Source organism: Ooceraea biroi, chromosome 9 (assembly GCF_003672135.1).
Source record: "Ooceraea biroi isolate clonal line C1 chromosome 9, Obir_v5.4, whole genome shotgun sequence".
In the NCBI taxonomy this organism is placed as follows: Eukaryota; Metazoa; Arthropoda; class Insecta; order Hymenoptera; family Formicidae; genus Ooceraea; species Ooceraea biroi.
Genome location: NC_039514.1, coordinates 9490900 through 9507135, shown reverse-complemented (window position 1 = coordinate 9507135; position 16236 = coordinate 9490900). Strand labels below are relative to the sequence as shown.

The 16236-nt window shown below is 45.7% G+C and overlaps 1 protein-coding gene across 1 annotated transcript in view; it reads right to left on the bottom strand.

Annotated features, from left to right (window-relative positions):
• LOC105284675 overlaps positions 1–16236 on the bottom strand; it is a 22027-nt gene extending 5791 nt beyond the window's left edge. The window contains exons 1-3 of the mRNA XM_026972642.1: positions 16000–16236; positions 4614–4696; positions 346–3634 (exon numbers count right to left, since the gene is read on the bottom strand). Of these exons, the coding sequence (XP_026828443.1) occupies positions 346–3634; positions 4614–4689 (3365 nt within the window). The 5' untranslated portion in view covers positions 4690–4696; positions 16000–16236. The remainder of the gene's footprint in view (positions 1–345; positions 3635–4613; positions 4697–15999) is intronic.

Here is a 16236-nt window from a genome sequence, read left to right as displayed (position 1 = left end):
CTTTAACTTGACCGAACGAAAATATGAACTGGAATTATCATTATATCTACGTCTTATCAACATATACATGCACAGATTCTAAAATAAATGTAATTATCTCTTTCGCATTCTCCGTTAACCATACGTGACCGATTTAAACTATCGCCAGTATACTTTTCCGAGTTCTGCAAATCCATTAATTAATTTCTCTAATTAAGATAACGGAACCGCACTTGTTTCATACAAGCTTATGCCACGGATTCTACTGATTCCCGAAGAAGAACGCATGATTCACAACGCGAATTCGATAAAGTAAGAAGCCTCGAAGAAATACACGAACATTACAAGATCGATCAGAAGATGATTCATCTCCTGCGCTTCCTACGCTTGCTTTTCCATTCGTTCAGGCGAGCATACTTGTGCACCGCTTGCCTGACGAATTCTTCGAGGCTCGGCCTGAAGCGGACGGTCACGCTGTCGGCGGCGCGACCGAGATCCAAAACATTCGGAAGTGCCCATGGAAATACGACCGCTGCGACGCCGAGCACGCCGGCCGCCATCGCGGCAAACGGCGCCGCGGCAAGGCTGAAGAAGCTGTAACCCACCGGATTCATGAAGCTGAAGTACGTGAAAATCGAGGCTATCGATTGCAACACGCCGCCCGGCGACATGTCATAGTCATCGTCATCATCATCGTCGCTCTGCACAGACGACGACCCTGAAGAAGCGGGAGGCGACGAGGGCGAGCCGATCGCACTCGCCAGGCCGGGCCTGATGGAGAGATTCGGCCGGGCTGGCAGCTGCAGGGTACCCAGGGCGTTGTTCGACTGACCCATCACGGTTCCAGCGGTGTGCAAAGATGGGACCTGAGCCGCGGACGCCCCTGAAGCCCCGTCAGCGATCGGTGATTCATCGCCCACACTGGGACCATCAATGGATGATCCTGAAGCATCAGGTGGTTCCGCGGTAGCTACAGAATCCGTCAATGGCGCACCCGAGCTGATCACGCTGATCTGGGTACCCTGAAACACCTCAACAGTGGAGACAGACTCCCCTGCGTCTTGGATCCCAAGTGGGTCCTTCTGAGAGTCGTAATTCTCCTCGCTGAGACCATCCGATTGTTGTGTCACTAACGGAACTGGACTATACGTGCCAGCTGACGCGGTTACGCGATTGATCGAGGAATCTTGTTGAAAGAGATCATCGCCCGCGTACTTGTCGCTTCCGTCCGCATCGTTGAAGTCTCCCGTCACTGACGGGGTTGGCTGATCTGGTTCGGCAGTTGGCGCTCCGCTCGGCTTGAACACGTTCGTGTTCAGCACGTGGGAATTGACGACTATATTGAGGTCATTGCAGCCCTCTTTGCTCTGGATCGTGTTGTTTACACGGGTATAAGTGTTGATCATGATTGTCGGACAGTTCGTGCCAAATGTCGATGATGAGGGGAAACTCTCGGTCTCCTGCTTCGTAGGCACCTCACCCTCCTCATCTTTCTGCGAAGTGAACATTATGTGCACGTTGGGTCTTGGCGGAGACTCCGCGGAGGATCCTGAAGAGACGTTCGCCTGATCGCTGGTCCCTTCGGGTGTTTTCAACTGTGTCACCGTCACATTCGGCTTTTTCAGGCCGTTGTTTAGTATGTGCACTACTGTATTTTGTGTCACGTGCGTTACAGGCTTAAAAACGGTCTTGTTTCTCAACAACGCGTTATTGATCTCGGTCCAGGCTAAAGGAGTTAAAGTGCTCAAAGAAGGATCCGTGAAGTCCGTCGTGTACTGAGAGTGCACCGAGCTCGGACTCGGCCATTGAGTCGCATAGTCTTTGTAATAACCCATATCATCGACATTCTGACTTTGCGGCGCTTCTTGAAGAACAACCTCAGTATCGTAATTGCCATCGTGATTGCTGCCCAGCGGACGATTAGGATCTAAATTCTCGTAAATGGATTCCAGTACCGACTCGATCGGCTTACGAACTTTATCATCGTCGTCCGCGAGACGCGTGTCGTTCGGCACGATCATTGGAATTTTTAACCATTGGATGATCTTCTGCACGCTGGAGTCGAGGACCGGATCCGGACGATTTACGTAACCACCGTTCAGCGGTAAAATCGGTGCGCCGTCGTCAGAGTGAACATGAGGAAGAACGCTCAAGGACTCTTCATGACTCGACTCGTCCTTCAGGGGCGAAGTGTACTTCTCATAATTATACAAATCCTCAATGCCCTGAAACGCCTCGTTCGGCCAGTTCTTTGAGTACGTGTCACTGTATTCATCTTTTGTCTCGTTGTTTTCATCGTCGACTCTCTCAGTCATCTGACTCGGCGACTTCTGAGCTAGCGACGAGTTACGATTCTTCGTTAACTCAAACGTCGCGCGATCTTTCAGGTCGGGCCGCTTCGCAGCTGTTCGCGTCGAATAGTCTTCCATCGGCTGTTGCCATTGAAGTATAGCGGACTGGTCATTGTTGTTCTTCAACTTCACTCGATTGCTCGCATTCAAGATGTTACTGGCATTCCGTCGATTGGAAGTTGAAGAAGAGAACGGATATCGCAGTTTGACTAAGTTTCTTTTAGACGTCACTCTGTTTCCGCGGGACGCGAATTGGCCGACGACCTCCGATTTCGGATTCGGGATCAAGGTCGGACGAGGCCTCTCCGTCGCCAGTTTTCCTGAATTATTCAGACCGTCGCGCCGGATGGAATCCTCAATGCGACGAGAAGAATTGCCGATGACAGCTGGCTTTAAATCTTTGTACGGAGTCACGGTGGAGCCTATTCTATCCGCGCTTCCACGAATTGTATTGCGATTCCCGTGGATCGAATCGGTGGCAACGTTCCGTCGGGAATTGCTCGAGACATTTGTTCGTATTGCTTGAAAAGAAGAGACATTCGAAGGCCGCTTCATTTTCCAACGCGATGTATTGTTATTGTTACTTTCATTCAAGATTGAACTAGGCCTAACGGAAGCAGATTTCCATTGACCTTTCAAAGCTGAAGAAATACCGTCGCTTTCCCTGCCTAAATGTGACTCATGATTTGCTGAGAAATTATTTTCTGCTAACGAGAACTTGACTGGAGGGACCACCGATCCGAAATTTTGATTCCAAGTCACGGCAGACTTCGATCTTTCAAAGACCCCGGCGTTCGTCATTTCCGAGTGACTTTTTCGATTGATTTTCAAGCTATCGTTCAATGCTAAAGCAGAGTTTGACAGGGCTATCTGTTCATAATGTCTCTTGTTTGAGCTATCAAGATCACGAAGCGATGATCTGTTAGTCTCATTTGAGTTTCGGACGACACTGACCCCCGCGATTCTACTTGACGTCAATCTCGATCTGGGAAGATCAAGAGGAGCATCTACTGCTCTAAATTCAGGCATCGTCCAGATATCTTCGATCTTGGAACGACGCGCGCTCTGGAACGATCGCGCCGGCCCGTTGCGAGCGGAGCTGCTCGCGCGTGAACCGTTCGCGTTGCGCTCGCGCGACAAATCGACATTACCGCGGAAATATGATGTGATATACGACTTTCTATTATTTCCGGAAGTTCCCGTATACCTGCTATCGTCTCGAACAATGTCGTGCGACTTGTTCAAGACACGGACGCTTCTCCATCCCGCGTCGCTTGTTTCCATCTGCGTCGCTGCATCCGCGCCTGAAAAATGAAAAAAATATTTCGTCAGTTTTCAAAAGCCTAAATTATGAATTGTAAAATAAGTAAGTCAAAGTATACATAAAATAAAATATAAAATAGTATATATAAGGCATAAATAAAGTCGAATTTTTTAAAGTTAAAATTTAAAATTTAATGATGATCGTTGACGAGTTCAGCGACGTTAGCGACCAGTTTGCGACATCTCGATAACGATTGCCAACGGTTGCTGATAGTGTGAAACCACCGGACATATTGCGACGCGAGAATTTCTCGAGAATGCCGTAAGTCCAGGCAGCTGGCGGTCGTGAACGCTTCCGTCTTAAGAAATTCGATTTTGCAAGGGACAAGCGTAGGTGGTAACGTCAACGCGCGCGACGAGCAACGCCGGTAATCGCGGCGTTTACGAGAAGAACGAGTCGCTATGGGACGACCGTGCACAATCGATGTTATTGAGTAATTACACGCTTGATGCCTCGCACGCGTTTTCTCCATAATGGGACGTCCGACGAGGCTCATTTCTTGAGGAAACGAACGACTCGTCAAAGAGGGATGAAGGGGAGAAAGAGGAGGAGGAGGAGGAGGAGGAGAGCAGTCAATGATTGAGAATAATCGTCGCACGCAAGTCTGTCAAGCGAATCGCGAAATAAAACTAATCAGGCCGACATTTAGAGTAAACGATGACCGCCGCGACAGCTGGATCTTATATACTCAGGCGCTCGGAACGATATTAGCATGGTACGTAACATCAACGTGATATTAATGTGGGAAAGATAACCGCTTTGCGATCAGATAGACACGCTTCATTAACCGCAATTGCATCGCGAACGGGGCATCAATTTCGCGGTAGAAAACGTCGTTTCCTGCCACCGACTCGTCACGTTGCGCGGCTTCCATCGGTGAGTATCATCGGGGCCGTCGTTTCCGTCGCATCGCAACCCCTATCGGAACATCGTCGTGCAATTTCACTTGCGAAACCTACCGCTTGCCTGAGGCCTGGCGTCGCCCGATCCTGCGATCAGCAGGACTACCGCGATCTTCAGCATCTGCATCTGCATTTTTGCACTGAAACAAAAATCAAACAGAACACCTTGAGACTTCCCAGGCAGCACACATCGGTTTCAAAACCGTTTCATAAACGTTTTGCCGTAACGTTTCATAACCATTTTATTGAAACGTTTATTTAGCAGAAAAATGTCCAACGAAACAACGTTAGGAGAAACGTTTCAGAAACCATCAGAAAAATATTTATCAATTCTATATATCAGTGCCTCAAAGATAGACAGAGTTAAGTCACATTTTTGTAAAAAAACTACATTTTTATATTTTATGAATTACTCTCTAAATTTCGTGTAGTGGAATCTCGCTCCTTTGAAATATCACTTCAAGTAACAGTGATCTCAAAAGTTTCAAAAGAAAAGAAGAAGAAAAGAGTATTGGATCGGTTTTCCGGATGGTTATTTATAAGGTGATAACGCAAATGTTACTTGCGAGAACGTCACGTCTGGCCTGGCCACCTATCGGTCGCTTGGTGAATCAGAGGTGGGAATCGCACACGCTTGTGTTGATTTTTGTCTCTTGTTCCATAATCGAGTACATTGAAACGTATGACGCAAAAATAATGAATACTCGCAAAATAAGTAGAAATTACTATTTTTTCTATATTAATTATATAATTTCAAATCAATTTAATAAAACACATTTTTCGTTTCTGTGGAAAGGTGAAAAATACGTTTTTAAAATTGAGGTCTAAAAACGGTTTCTATTGAAACCGTTTCTTAAATGGTGCTTTATGTTTCTTAGACATTAGATACGTCTAAGAAACATATATTAGGCTAACGTGTGCTGCCTGGGTTGTTACTTGATATTTGAGACTCAAAGAAAATCTAGTTAAATCACATGCGGTAATCTTGTTGGCGCAAAGGATGCGCCGCGAATCGTAAAAGAACGAAGGGAAATTCCGTGAATCAAAGAGGCTGTCCTCGACACGATGACCTACACTGAAATGCCGAACCTGATCTTGAGCAACGATCTAGATCGGCCATCTCGTTGCACGCGAATGGACTGTGTGCGACATCGAGAACTAGTCGTCAGGGCTCGCAAAAACAACCTCGCGATCGAGGAGCGCAACTGAGCAGATCGTGCGCGCGGAAAGAACGACGATCGGAAGTGGCGACGGTGATGCTGCAAGCGCGGAAGTCGAAGCTCTTAATTTTACGACGAACGCGCGACGCTTGCATCAATAATCATGAAGACAAAAGTGCGTAAGCGAAACTATTGCGGATGATAATTCGCGCTCTGTGCATTTACGTTTCCGTCGTCTTCGACGATTATCCTTGCAACATTTTGAAGATGCAACACGTTGCATAAAGCCTGGCCAGACATTAATTAGACATTATCTTTAAATTGATGGCAAGCAATAACGAATGCATGTAAAAACAAAAAGAAGTGACGTAATATAGTTGCTTTCTTTTATTTTTTTCTTATAATATCATGATAATCCGAATGCCGAAGATAACATTAAAGAAACACATCGACTAAAGAGTCCAAAACGCAGATCGTTAATAGTTCCCAATGACGCAATTCGTACCCATTGTTCAGACGATCGCCTTTGGCGATTTTACGCAGACTGCGCGACGCGAATCTTTAATCATCAATTTGATGACGAAGGCCTCGGCTGAGAGGATCGTTCGTATTCGATTCTCATTGCTGATAATTCCGAGCGCGGATGCGCGCAGAATGTAGACGTGGCATTATTGTATCATCGACGTTTACAAAAACTCAGGTATGTGCGCATCTATACGCGACGAAACCCATAGAATCATTCGTGCAATGACGTTTACAGCGCGTTAGTGCTATATAAAATTCATCCGAACACAATAATAAAGAATTATATTCTCATAAAATCACGCCTATGAACACAGAGGAACAAGTTTCTAAATACCAACAGAGATGGAAGAGAAAGAGGAAAGGTAGCGAGCGAGCGAGCGACTGCAACGTGTTTGCCACGCGTTGAAGTCTCCGAAACGAGATCTCTTAGAGCGATGTTGGCAACCTGTTCTTATATTAAGATTCTCTCAAATATAATCGCATAAAATGTTAATATACAACTTTCTTTATTATGATATAAGATATCTTCATTCTTTATTATCGTATAAAATAATAAAATGAAAAAGATATTAATAAAACTTTCTTAGTAGCTAATAAATATCTTAATCGATAATACGGGACCTGCTTTAACGCAAGTGCTGTGACTGAATTCCGGTTTGATTCCGGTTTGACTTAGCACAAGTGCCCTGACTGGATTCCGGAAACGATTGACGCGGAGGCTCATCGGCTTCAATCCGCGCCGAGCCGGGCGCTCGCGCGCTGCACCGGCGCGACGGAATTTCCCGGCGATCGACCGATTGTCACTCGCGGGCGTTTTTTACCGTTGCATCTTTTCTTGTTTTCATCGTTCATATTCGTGTCCACTAACGGTACCGAGCCGGGCGTCGATCTTCATCGGAGCTCCGCGGCGCGTCGACGCGCATCTCGGGAACGTGAACGCGAGAAAATGCGCGCGGGACGCTATTAGTTGGTCGGTAGAATGGTCCGTGGAATCCGACGCGTGAATTCTACGGCATGTACCGCACGTACCGTTAACCATCGCCGATGTTTCGTAGGAAAGGTTGCCTCGCGCGACATGACTCGAATCGTAGTTAACGTTACAAAGGAATCTCCAAACGCGCATGAACGTGATGAATGAAAGGCTGATTATTCAAATAAGTCGTTATTGTACCATTAAATATAAAATGTGAATATTATAGGAATTTTATGATCGCGTCTTGGATCTCAATTTTAAGGCGATCATGACCTTTTCGTTACACACAAACATATTATTGAAAGTTAACATTGAAAGAAATGTGCACCCACAGAAAAGATTTCTGGACTTAATGCTATTACTCTTCAATCTATCATAAAATAAGATCGCTATAGCGACAATCATATTTATTATTGAAAAGAAGCATATTTTAATCTTGAATAGAAAATTCGAAAATCTAGATTTAAATAATCTTCGTGCTATCTCATTCATTTTCTCAGAAGGATTTAGATAAAAATTTCTAGCAAGTTCAAAATATTCTTGATTTAAGAATATTGTGAGATCTAAAAGACATCTTATTCTATTCTTCTAAGAGAATTTGTAGAATCTGCACAAAACGGCCAATATTTATGTGTTGCAATCGAAAATCGGGAAAGTGTTTCTGTTATTTACAATGAATAAGTGCAATACTCTACAAGAAATATTAAAAGATATGGAAAGGTCTTATCTCGAATCTTATTTCTCAAGTAAGTATATTGTATATACTTACTTACATTTCCATATCTTTTAATATTTCTTGTAGAGTATTGCACTTATTCATTGTAAATAACAGAAACACTTTCCCGATTTTCGATCGCAACACATAAATATTGGCCGTTTTATCCGAATAAAGGACGGCGCTGAGTCGACGAGCGACTGTGAGAAAATGATGCGTCGCATCGACAAAGCCTATACTATAAAGTGGCGCTAATATCAAATTATTCTACATACAAGAATATATAAGCCTAAATTTGTACATGTTACTCTTGTCTGAAGACAGTAAGACAATCTTATTTAATTCGAGAGAGAAGAATAGAAATTACTGATTTAAATAAAAAATTGTTTTATTTTCATATTTTTTATACTTGTAATACGATTAAATTAGTCAAGAATATTTTTCGTCTTGTTATCAGAAATCCTTTCTGAGGGTGTGTGTACAACGAAACTGGTTAAGTTTCTCGTGCATTATATAAATAAATACTTAAATTGATAAATATCTCTCTCTGATGATTGTAACGAGATAGCCAGTTTTCACATTTTCGAGTGGTAGGTTAATACGTAGGGATCATGAGATCGGTAATCTTTCCTTGAATTGAGTAACCGCGGGATGGAACCGTTGTGTGCAACAATAATTATTGTAATTCGTGCCCCTTTTATTTACGCACTGACTATTTTCGGTGGCGAGCATGGCAGCAATTTTCCGTAACATTCTAACGTAAGTGGACGCAAATGCAGTTACGGGGCAACCGTTCTTGTGCCATGCTTGCCTGAGCTCGTTAAATAACGCGAGATTTAACATAGAAAGTAGCAGTAGGAATCGTAACGGATAAACAAAATGATAATGTCGATCTGCCGGACAGCGCGGTTACCACTTCCTTGAAGCTCGATATTCTCATTAATGTTATCAGGCCGATGATAAAATAAATTGGAGTAAAGCGAAATCGCACGAGATCGGTATCGGCCTCGAAACCTTTGATCCGATCCGCGGGAGAACAGCCTGAAGACGCCGCACGATTATTGCAGGATCACTACGGCCGGGGGAGGATCGGGCGAAGAAACGGAGTACCCGTTTCCGGTACGCTGAACGGCAGCGGAAAAGATCGCGTAACAAACGATACGCTGTTTAACAAACAGATCTGTGCTCCAACGAGCGCTCGAACGGTCCGTCGTCGCGAAAATTAGATCACGCCGGATAAGAAACGTAACAGAAAGAAGAGGAGAAAAGGGGACCGGCCATGAACGTTCCCTCGCCATCCGGATCAGTAAATCATGTTAATCTTGACGCGTTAATCCGGGACGGATCCTGTTCGAGAAGGCGGAAGGCGGACGGATAATCCGACCGAGGATTCTGATTTGTAATAATCCGCGGGGAAAAGCGATTCATGCATAGAGACATTGATCAGAATCGGATTATGATTACAATCAGATCGAACGCGGATCAGAGCTTAATTCATCCATGACGGAGTAGATGCGCCAGACGCGCGATCGTTATCGAATCGGAATATCGGGATATTCCCTCACCGTGACCGACCCGCACAATAGGCGCGTTCTCACGCGAGAGCGTGCCGCCTCCCATTGATCCTTAACTCGCCGCCGATTAATAACGATAACCCCCATTACCACGTTATCGTGGAAGCGTAACGGGTAGCTTCGCGCCTGCATGCAGTTAGACTTCATCGCGGGAGAGACATTTTCACCGAAGCGTGAAAGACCGAATAATTCAAGCCCGAGAGGAAGAAGGAAATGAACGGGGGAAAATTGAAAGTATTCATACGTAAGAGTAACGTTATTTTTCTCACGACGCTATTTTCCCTTTTCATCGAATTTACGCGACGAGCCTTCGGCGATCCATTGCGAGTGCGCTGCGACAGATTTGAAGAGCTGTATTTAACACGCAGGTATTTGATCATAACTGTTCAACGATCGTAAAAAAGAACAGTACTTGATGAAACCGCTTTAAGACAAGATTATTTTAATCGACTGTGTGGTTATTAAGGATCGTGCCATCTTCATCAATCACTAATTGATCCTAATCGATCCCACCAAAGTGGGGCATGCGTCATATTAATCGCGCCGATTATTATAATTGGCGCATTTGTTTCCCGATTCTTTTTGGAGCGTGGCTCGTGCATCCCCAAAGTGTTCCCGTCGTTTAATCGCCCAATCGAACAATGCGGTGGGACATCCGTGAAACGCGACCTGACAAGTGTAACGTAACGTAATGACGCAAAAAGAGAAACGGGAAGATGAGCAAGAAGCTTCTCGAGGAAGTGACTGCGATCAATGCACCGGCGCGATAACATAGATACGGATCCGTCATCAGCGGTACCGCGTCCTGGACCTAGATCGAATGCCACGTTCATTTTTGCAATCGATGCAATGTCGCTCGTTTGCATTTCTCGAGAAGGTGACGCCTCCGCGTCGAACTTCTATTAAGGAATTCGTGGTGATTAAGTGTGTCGGATCGAGCGTGCGTCGCGCATAGTTAATTGCGAGAGGAACAAATCGTCTCTAATGAACCGCCATAGGCGATAATACGCGATTCTTTCCGCTTTGGGAAATTGAGGAGCGCAATACTCATCAGCAATCGTGCATTTGACGCGGTGACGAAGATATTTTTGTATTCCACGGAATACTGTAAAATGTTCGTTAGGAAATCGCCGTTGAAAGTGACGTGATGTGACGGTAACGCAATTGATGACGGCAAAACACCCCGAAACATTTGAGAAATCAGAGAATCATGGGTTCTTACCTGTGTCTCTCGATTAAGACGCCGCTCGATGATGCATCGAATCACACCAGACGCGATTTTCAACGATCACACAGCCGGCGATCTCGCGGTGATCGCACGGACAAGCGAGACGAGCTCACCGTCGACCCGGAACTCCGAACTCTTTGAACTCAAAGACCGCACTCGTTCAGGAAAGAAATCAAGTCTCGCCGAGAGTATGCCAGAAAAAAAAACGGACAAAGAAACAAAGAAGCTCAAGATACAAGTCTTCGACGCGAACTCCGCGAACCGATGCAAAATCGCGATGTTCGAAAGGGTTTCGCGCGGGAAAGAAAAAAAAAGAGACGGCGAGACCGCGACCCGTCGCGACGCCGACCAAAGCGGACTGAGGACTATCGGAAGCGGACGCGCGCTCGACTATCCGGACGATCTTTCGACAATGGTGCACGGCTGACTGGCTGCTCGACAAGTCGTGCTCGCGTACTCGAGCGAGTTGGAGGCACTCGGGGAAGGTTTTACGGGACGGGCAGGTGAGGAAGAGGGTTCCGACGCCGCGTGCGCTCGCCAGGCCGAGTGCGCGAGGAGGTAAAGCCGAACGAAGAAGACGAACGAAGGTGGAGCGCCGGTGATGCCCGGCCGGCGTGCGCGGGCCTTGGGACCCGTTACTCGACGCGGTGCTACGAGAGATCCGCCCGAGTTGAACAACCTTCGCCCGTCGTCGTTACGACGCCAGATACAACGTGTATGCTAAGTGCGAGAGAGCGAGCGAGCATCCGAGCGAGTGAACGAGGGAGAAAGAGAAAGAGAGAGAGAGAGAGGCTCTTCCGTGGTGGCTCGACGGCGATCGATGCGCGAAGTGGGTGAACTTGACACACGGTGCACGAGGATACAGTGTTACCTCACGGGAGTACCTCGAGTATACCTGAGGAGTTAAGGATCTCAGAAGGACCTCTGAGCTGGAAACCCAGTTTCTTTGCTGCGACATCCGCGACGGTTTCGTTGCCTACTACGCGTCTTTCAGAGAAAAGGTTTGGAGGAATTTGTTCTGGAAGTATAAAAATATTGAACGGTAAATGATTTCGTGATATTCATCGCAGAGCGTAATTTTGGAAAATTTGGAGGTGTCAAGCAATGGAAGCGGACTCGAGCAAAGTGAGCAAAACGCGGCTGCGAGAAAAGTAGTAGTTTCGAAATAGATCAGGAAGTCAACATTCGTGCCTCGGATCAGGAAGAAAAGTGAATATTGGAACTTTCACGGGCGTGGATGCTGATATCGGCCAATCGGTAATGAAAGTATTATGTATAATATTTGTAATTTTTTCCCTATTATGATACGCAAGCACCGCAATTACCCATTAGAATTAATCGAAATTGAATCTCGAAATCGGACGTTGTACGGTTTTGTTGGATCCAAACGCACGAAAACAGCAAACGTGTTTCTCGCAATGAGAGTGTCTCTCATTTTTTAATTTCTGGATTTTCCATGTCACCTGAATCTATAGTCATATGCTGAATTATGTTACGCTGAAGTAGTTCAACCACCATCTGTGCTCCCAAAGTGAAGTAATAAGCAGAGAAAGGGCAAGTCATTGCATTTAGTAGCAGGAGAACGGCTCGCGAATTTGTTTCTCTTATTTACTTATAGATTTATTCATACACTGATCGAGAGTAATTTCTAGCAAAGCAAAACGTCCACCGGAGCTACCTGATCTTGCCCGTCATCGCCGCGCAAACAACGCAAGGTATCCATCCGGAAACGAAGCTGCAGAAAAAACTAGACGAAGACATCGGAAGTCGATTTCCCTGATCGTACTGCCCATGATGAACCGTCGGTTTTTTAGGATTGAGCTCGTCCGAGGAACTCCCCGAGGCTTCCAGTAGTACGTAGCAGTACGCAGGAGCGATTCGCGCAAAGTCGCGTGATCTTCTCTCGACGAAGGAAGAGATTTCTCGCCGATGCTGAAAAAAATGACAGAAGTGCGCCAAAGATACGGCTCGCTCGGGAGCCAAAAAACTCGGGAGCCGGACCCGGAAGGTACGTAATAACCGAACGCGCCGGTCGGCTGTCCCAGAATCATCCTACGCCGGCTTGGCTCTTATGTGGGACATAGCGGCACTTCTTGCGGGCTTAGATACCTTCGCCGGCTGACAGCGAGTGGAATCGCGTCGACGTCATCACGTGCGGGGAGCCGTTTTCGAATTAAATCCACACCCTCAGAAAGGATTTCTGATAACAAGACGAAAAATATTCTTGACTAATTTAATCGTATTACAAGTATAAAAAATATGAAAATAAAACAATTTTTAATTTAAATCAGTAATTTCTATTCTTCTCTCTCGAATTAAATAAGTTGTCTTACTGTCTTCAGACAAGAGTAACATGTACAAATTTAGGCTTATATATTCTTGTATGTAGAATAATTTGATATTAGCGCCACTTTATAGTAGGCTTTGTCGATGCGACGCATCATTTTCTCACAGTCGCTCGTCGACTCGGCGCCGTCCTTTATTCGGATAAAACGGCCAATATTTATGTGTTGCGATCGAAAATCGGGAAAGTGTTTCTGTTATTTACAATGAATAAGTGCAATACTCTACAAGAAATATTAAAAGATATGGAAATGTAAGTAAGTATATACAATATACTTACTTGAGAAATAAGATTCGAGATAAGACCTTTCCATATCTTTTAATATTTCTTGTAGAGTATTGCACTTATTCATTGTAAATAACAGAAACACTTTCCCGATTTTCGATTGCAACACATAAATATTGGCCGTTTTGTGCAGATTCTACAAATTCTCTTAGAAGAATAGAATAAGATGTCTTTTAGATCTCACAATATTCTTAAATCAAGAATATTTTGAATTTGCTAGAAATTTTTATCTAAATCCTTCTGAGAAAATTAATGAGATAGCACGAAGATTATTTGAATCTAGATTTTCGAATTTTCTATTCAAGATTAAAATATGCTTCTTTTCAATAATAAATATGATTGTCGCTATAGCGATCTTATTTTATGATAGATTAAAGAGTAATAGCATTAAGTCCAGAAATCTTTTCTGTGGGTGCACGCGTCCAGATTAACGTGCCCGTGTCTATTTTCCTCTCGCAACGGAGAACTCGTCGAGTCGCCGGACACGCGCTCTCGTGAATTTCAAAGTGCCAACAAGCCGATTCGTCGCTCGAGCGCTCGGCGGCACCGTGACCACTTCCGGCGTGCGATCGTCGGGACGACTTAGTATCGACGAGATCGTCGATTCTTGATCGGAATCCGTAACGACACTGTTTTAGGCATCCGTCGTAGCGTCATCGAGCCGATAAAAAGCTCGCGAGCGAGTGATGAAGAAACGGGAAAGAGAGGCCAGGCGTGGCATCATTCATATCCCGGAAGATTATAATGCGGAATCTCTCTGATTGCGATAAACGCTAATCCGGCACGAACAGGATCGCGCACAGTATACACAACTTGCACGAAAGGCGCATTCGCTCGCGCGCGATAAGATAGACGAGGCACGGCAATGATTAGGTACCGGTATTTGAGCAGCGTCGGTAATTGGCACCTTGACTCGCGACTACCGTCGTACACGCATATCTGCCTGGAAATCGGGAACTCCGAGAGAAAATGGAATAGAACGACCAAATCGGTTGGGAGGGGCTGCTCGATTAATTTCCTCTACGTTAATTCATGATACCAATTATTCGTCCCTCTCGCGTAATCAGGAATTATGCGAGCGGTGTAACTCGATACCGGAAGCAAGTTCCACCCGCTCGTTTGACGTTAATCTCTCATCTCTCGCGATATTCTAAACGTCTCGACTGCAATTTGGGAAAAATGCGCGATCGGAGTTTCACGAGTCTCGGAAATCCATCGGTTCTCTTTTTCAGTCCACGCTAGTTCGCGTCCGTCCAGCTGGGTCGCTTAAAGAAGAATACGATAGCAAATAAATTCGCTAAATTCGAAAAATTCTTAGCTGTATTAACAAATAAGTGTCTTCAATTCAGCAGATCTGTTTGCTGTCTCTTTTTTTCCATGTTGATTTATTACATCGCTGTTTGTGGTGGAATTTTGAGAAGTGAATAAGTAACTTCATGACCGTGCAAGCGTGCACAAGAGATGCGCGCGTTTACGACTATTTGTTCTAGCCCGAAAATGCTCGAAGCCATTCGGTGATAAACGACGCCAATGAGCCGCATGGTAGTTTTTCCTGGCACATCAGCACCGTTACCGGACACAAAATATCCCGCGATGACGCGATCGAGCGGATGGCTAGTCTTCGCACGATCGCTCGATGAAGTGCAGGCGCCGGCATCGCATCGCGCGCATAAATCCATTTGCCCAGAAACGAGCGACAGGATCCGCTCGAAGGCATACATGACGCGTATATATTTATAGTCGCACGTCGTCGAGATTGATAAGCACGCGTTGCGGTGGCCCATATTCGAGTGTGGCTTGCACGCGAGACTATTTGCAACTTTGAAGCGGAAATGGCGTTCTCGTTAGAAACCAATCTGAAAATCCGCCTGCAATCGAGTCCTCCTCGAGTGGTGAAACTTTTGCGTGAGATATGGCGAGTGATGCACCACGCGGAGATCAGAGCGATCAAGGATCAGCGTGAGATCGCGAGAGATCGAAAGCCGCTGCGGGCGCGGAAACCGATGATCGCGAGGAAAGTCAAAAGAAGCTGCTGCGACATTAATGATCGCAAGAGCTGCTAATTGCGCGAACAAGCCTGGCTGACGGATCGCGACACTGAAAAAGAAGTACTCCAAGATAAATTTGTTCGTCGCTGCGATAGGATCTCGATAAGATCGTCCAGCTGCGATTGTCTGCGATCTTTGATTCATGCTGTCTCTATAACGCGCTAATGGCAGGAACAAAAGGCTGAATTTATCGCGGACCATCTGTCCCAATCCTCGCGCGCGTGGCGCATCGCGAAAGTGATCGTTAATTATCGTCAAGCTTAATAGCTATTTAAATGGCTTGTTTGTAAACAGCGGCGCGCAGTCATCTAACAGTGATTTCCTTCATGAAATTCAAATGGAATGATCCACTTCGCCTACTACTCTAACGGACCGCTGAACCCTCAATCCGCCTCGCGCAATCCTCCACGTGTTCCAATCGCACTGCTACGTCATCAGCGTTTCATTTCTCATGCGGGATTGAGTACGAAATATTCGCACGTGAGAGATCATCGGTCACTCGGCGACTAGGCTTTCAGGAGTGATATTTTACAATCTCGGAAATGATTGAGCAGGTTAATGGAAACTTGATGAGGAGTTTGATTGACTTACCAGCTTCGCGCTTAATGCGGGTTAAATTGCAAGATTTCCACGGCTTTCGCTGGGCATCTTTCTGTCCAAAGACTCTCGAGGATGCGGAAAAAATCCTGTAGCTTCATATCCCGCGGTTCCTTCCGCAGTTGGCGATAAGCGAGATCGATGTCTGGGACGTGCTGGCGGAAGAGGACTCGCGCTGACACGGTCTCTCGTGCTCGCGGAGACGTTTACACGGCTGGCGGATTTGCGAGG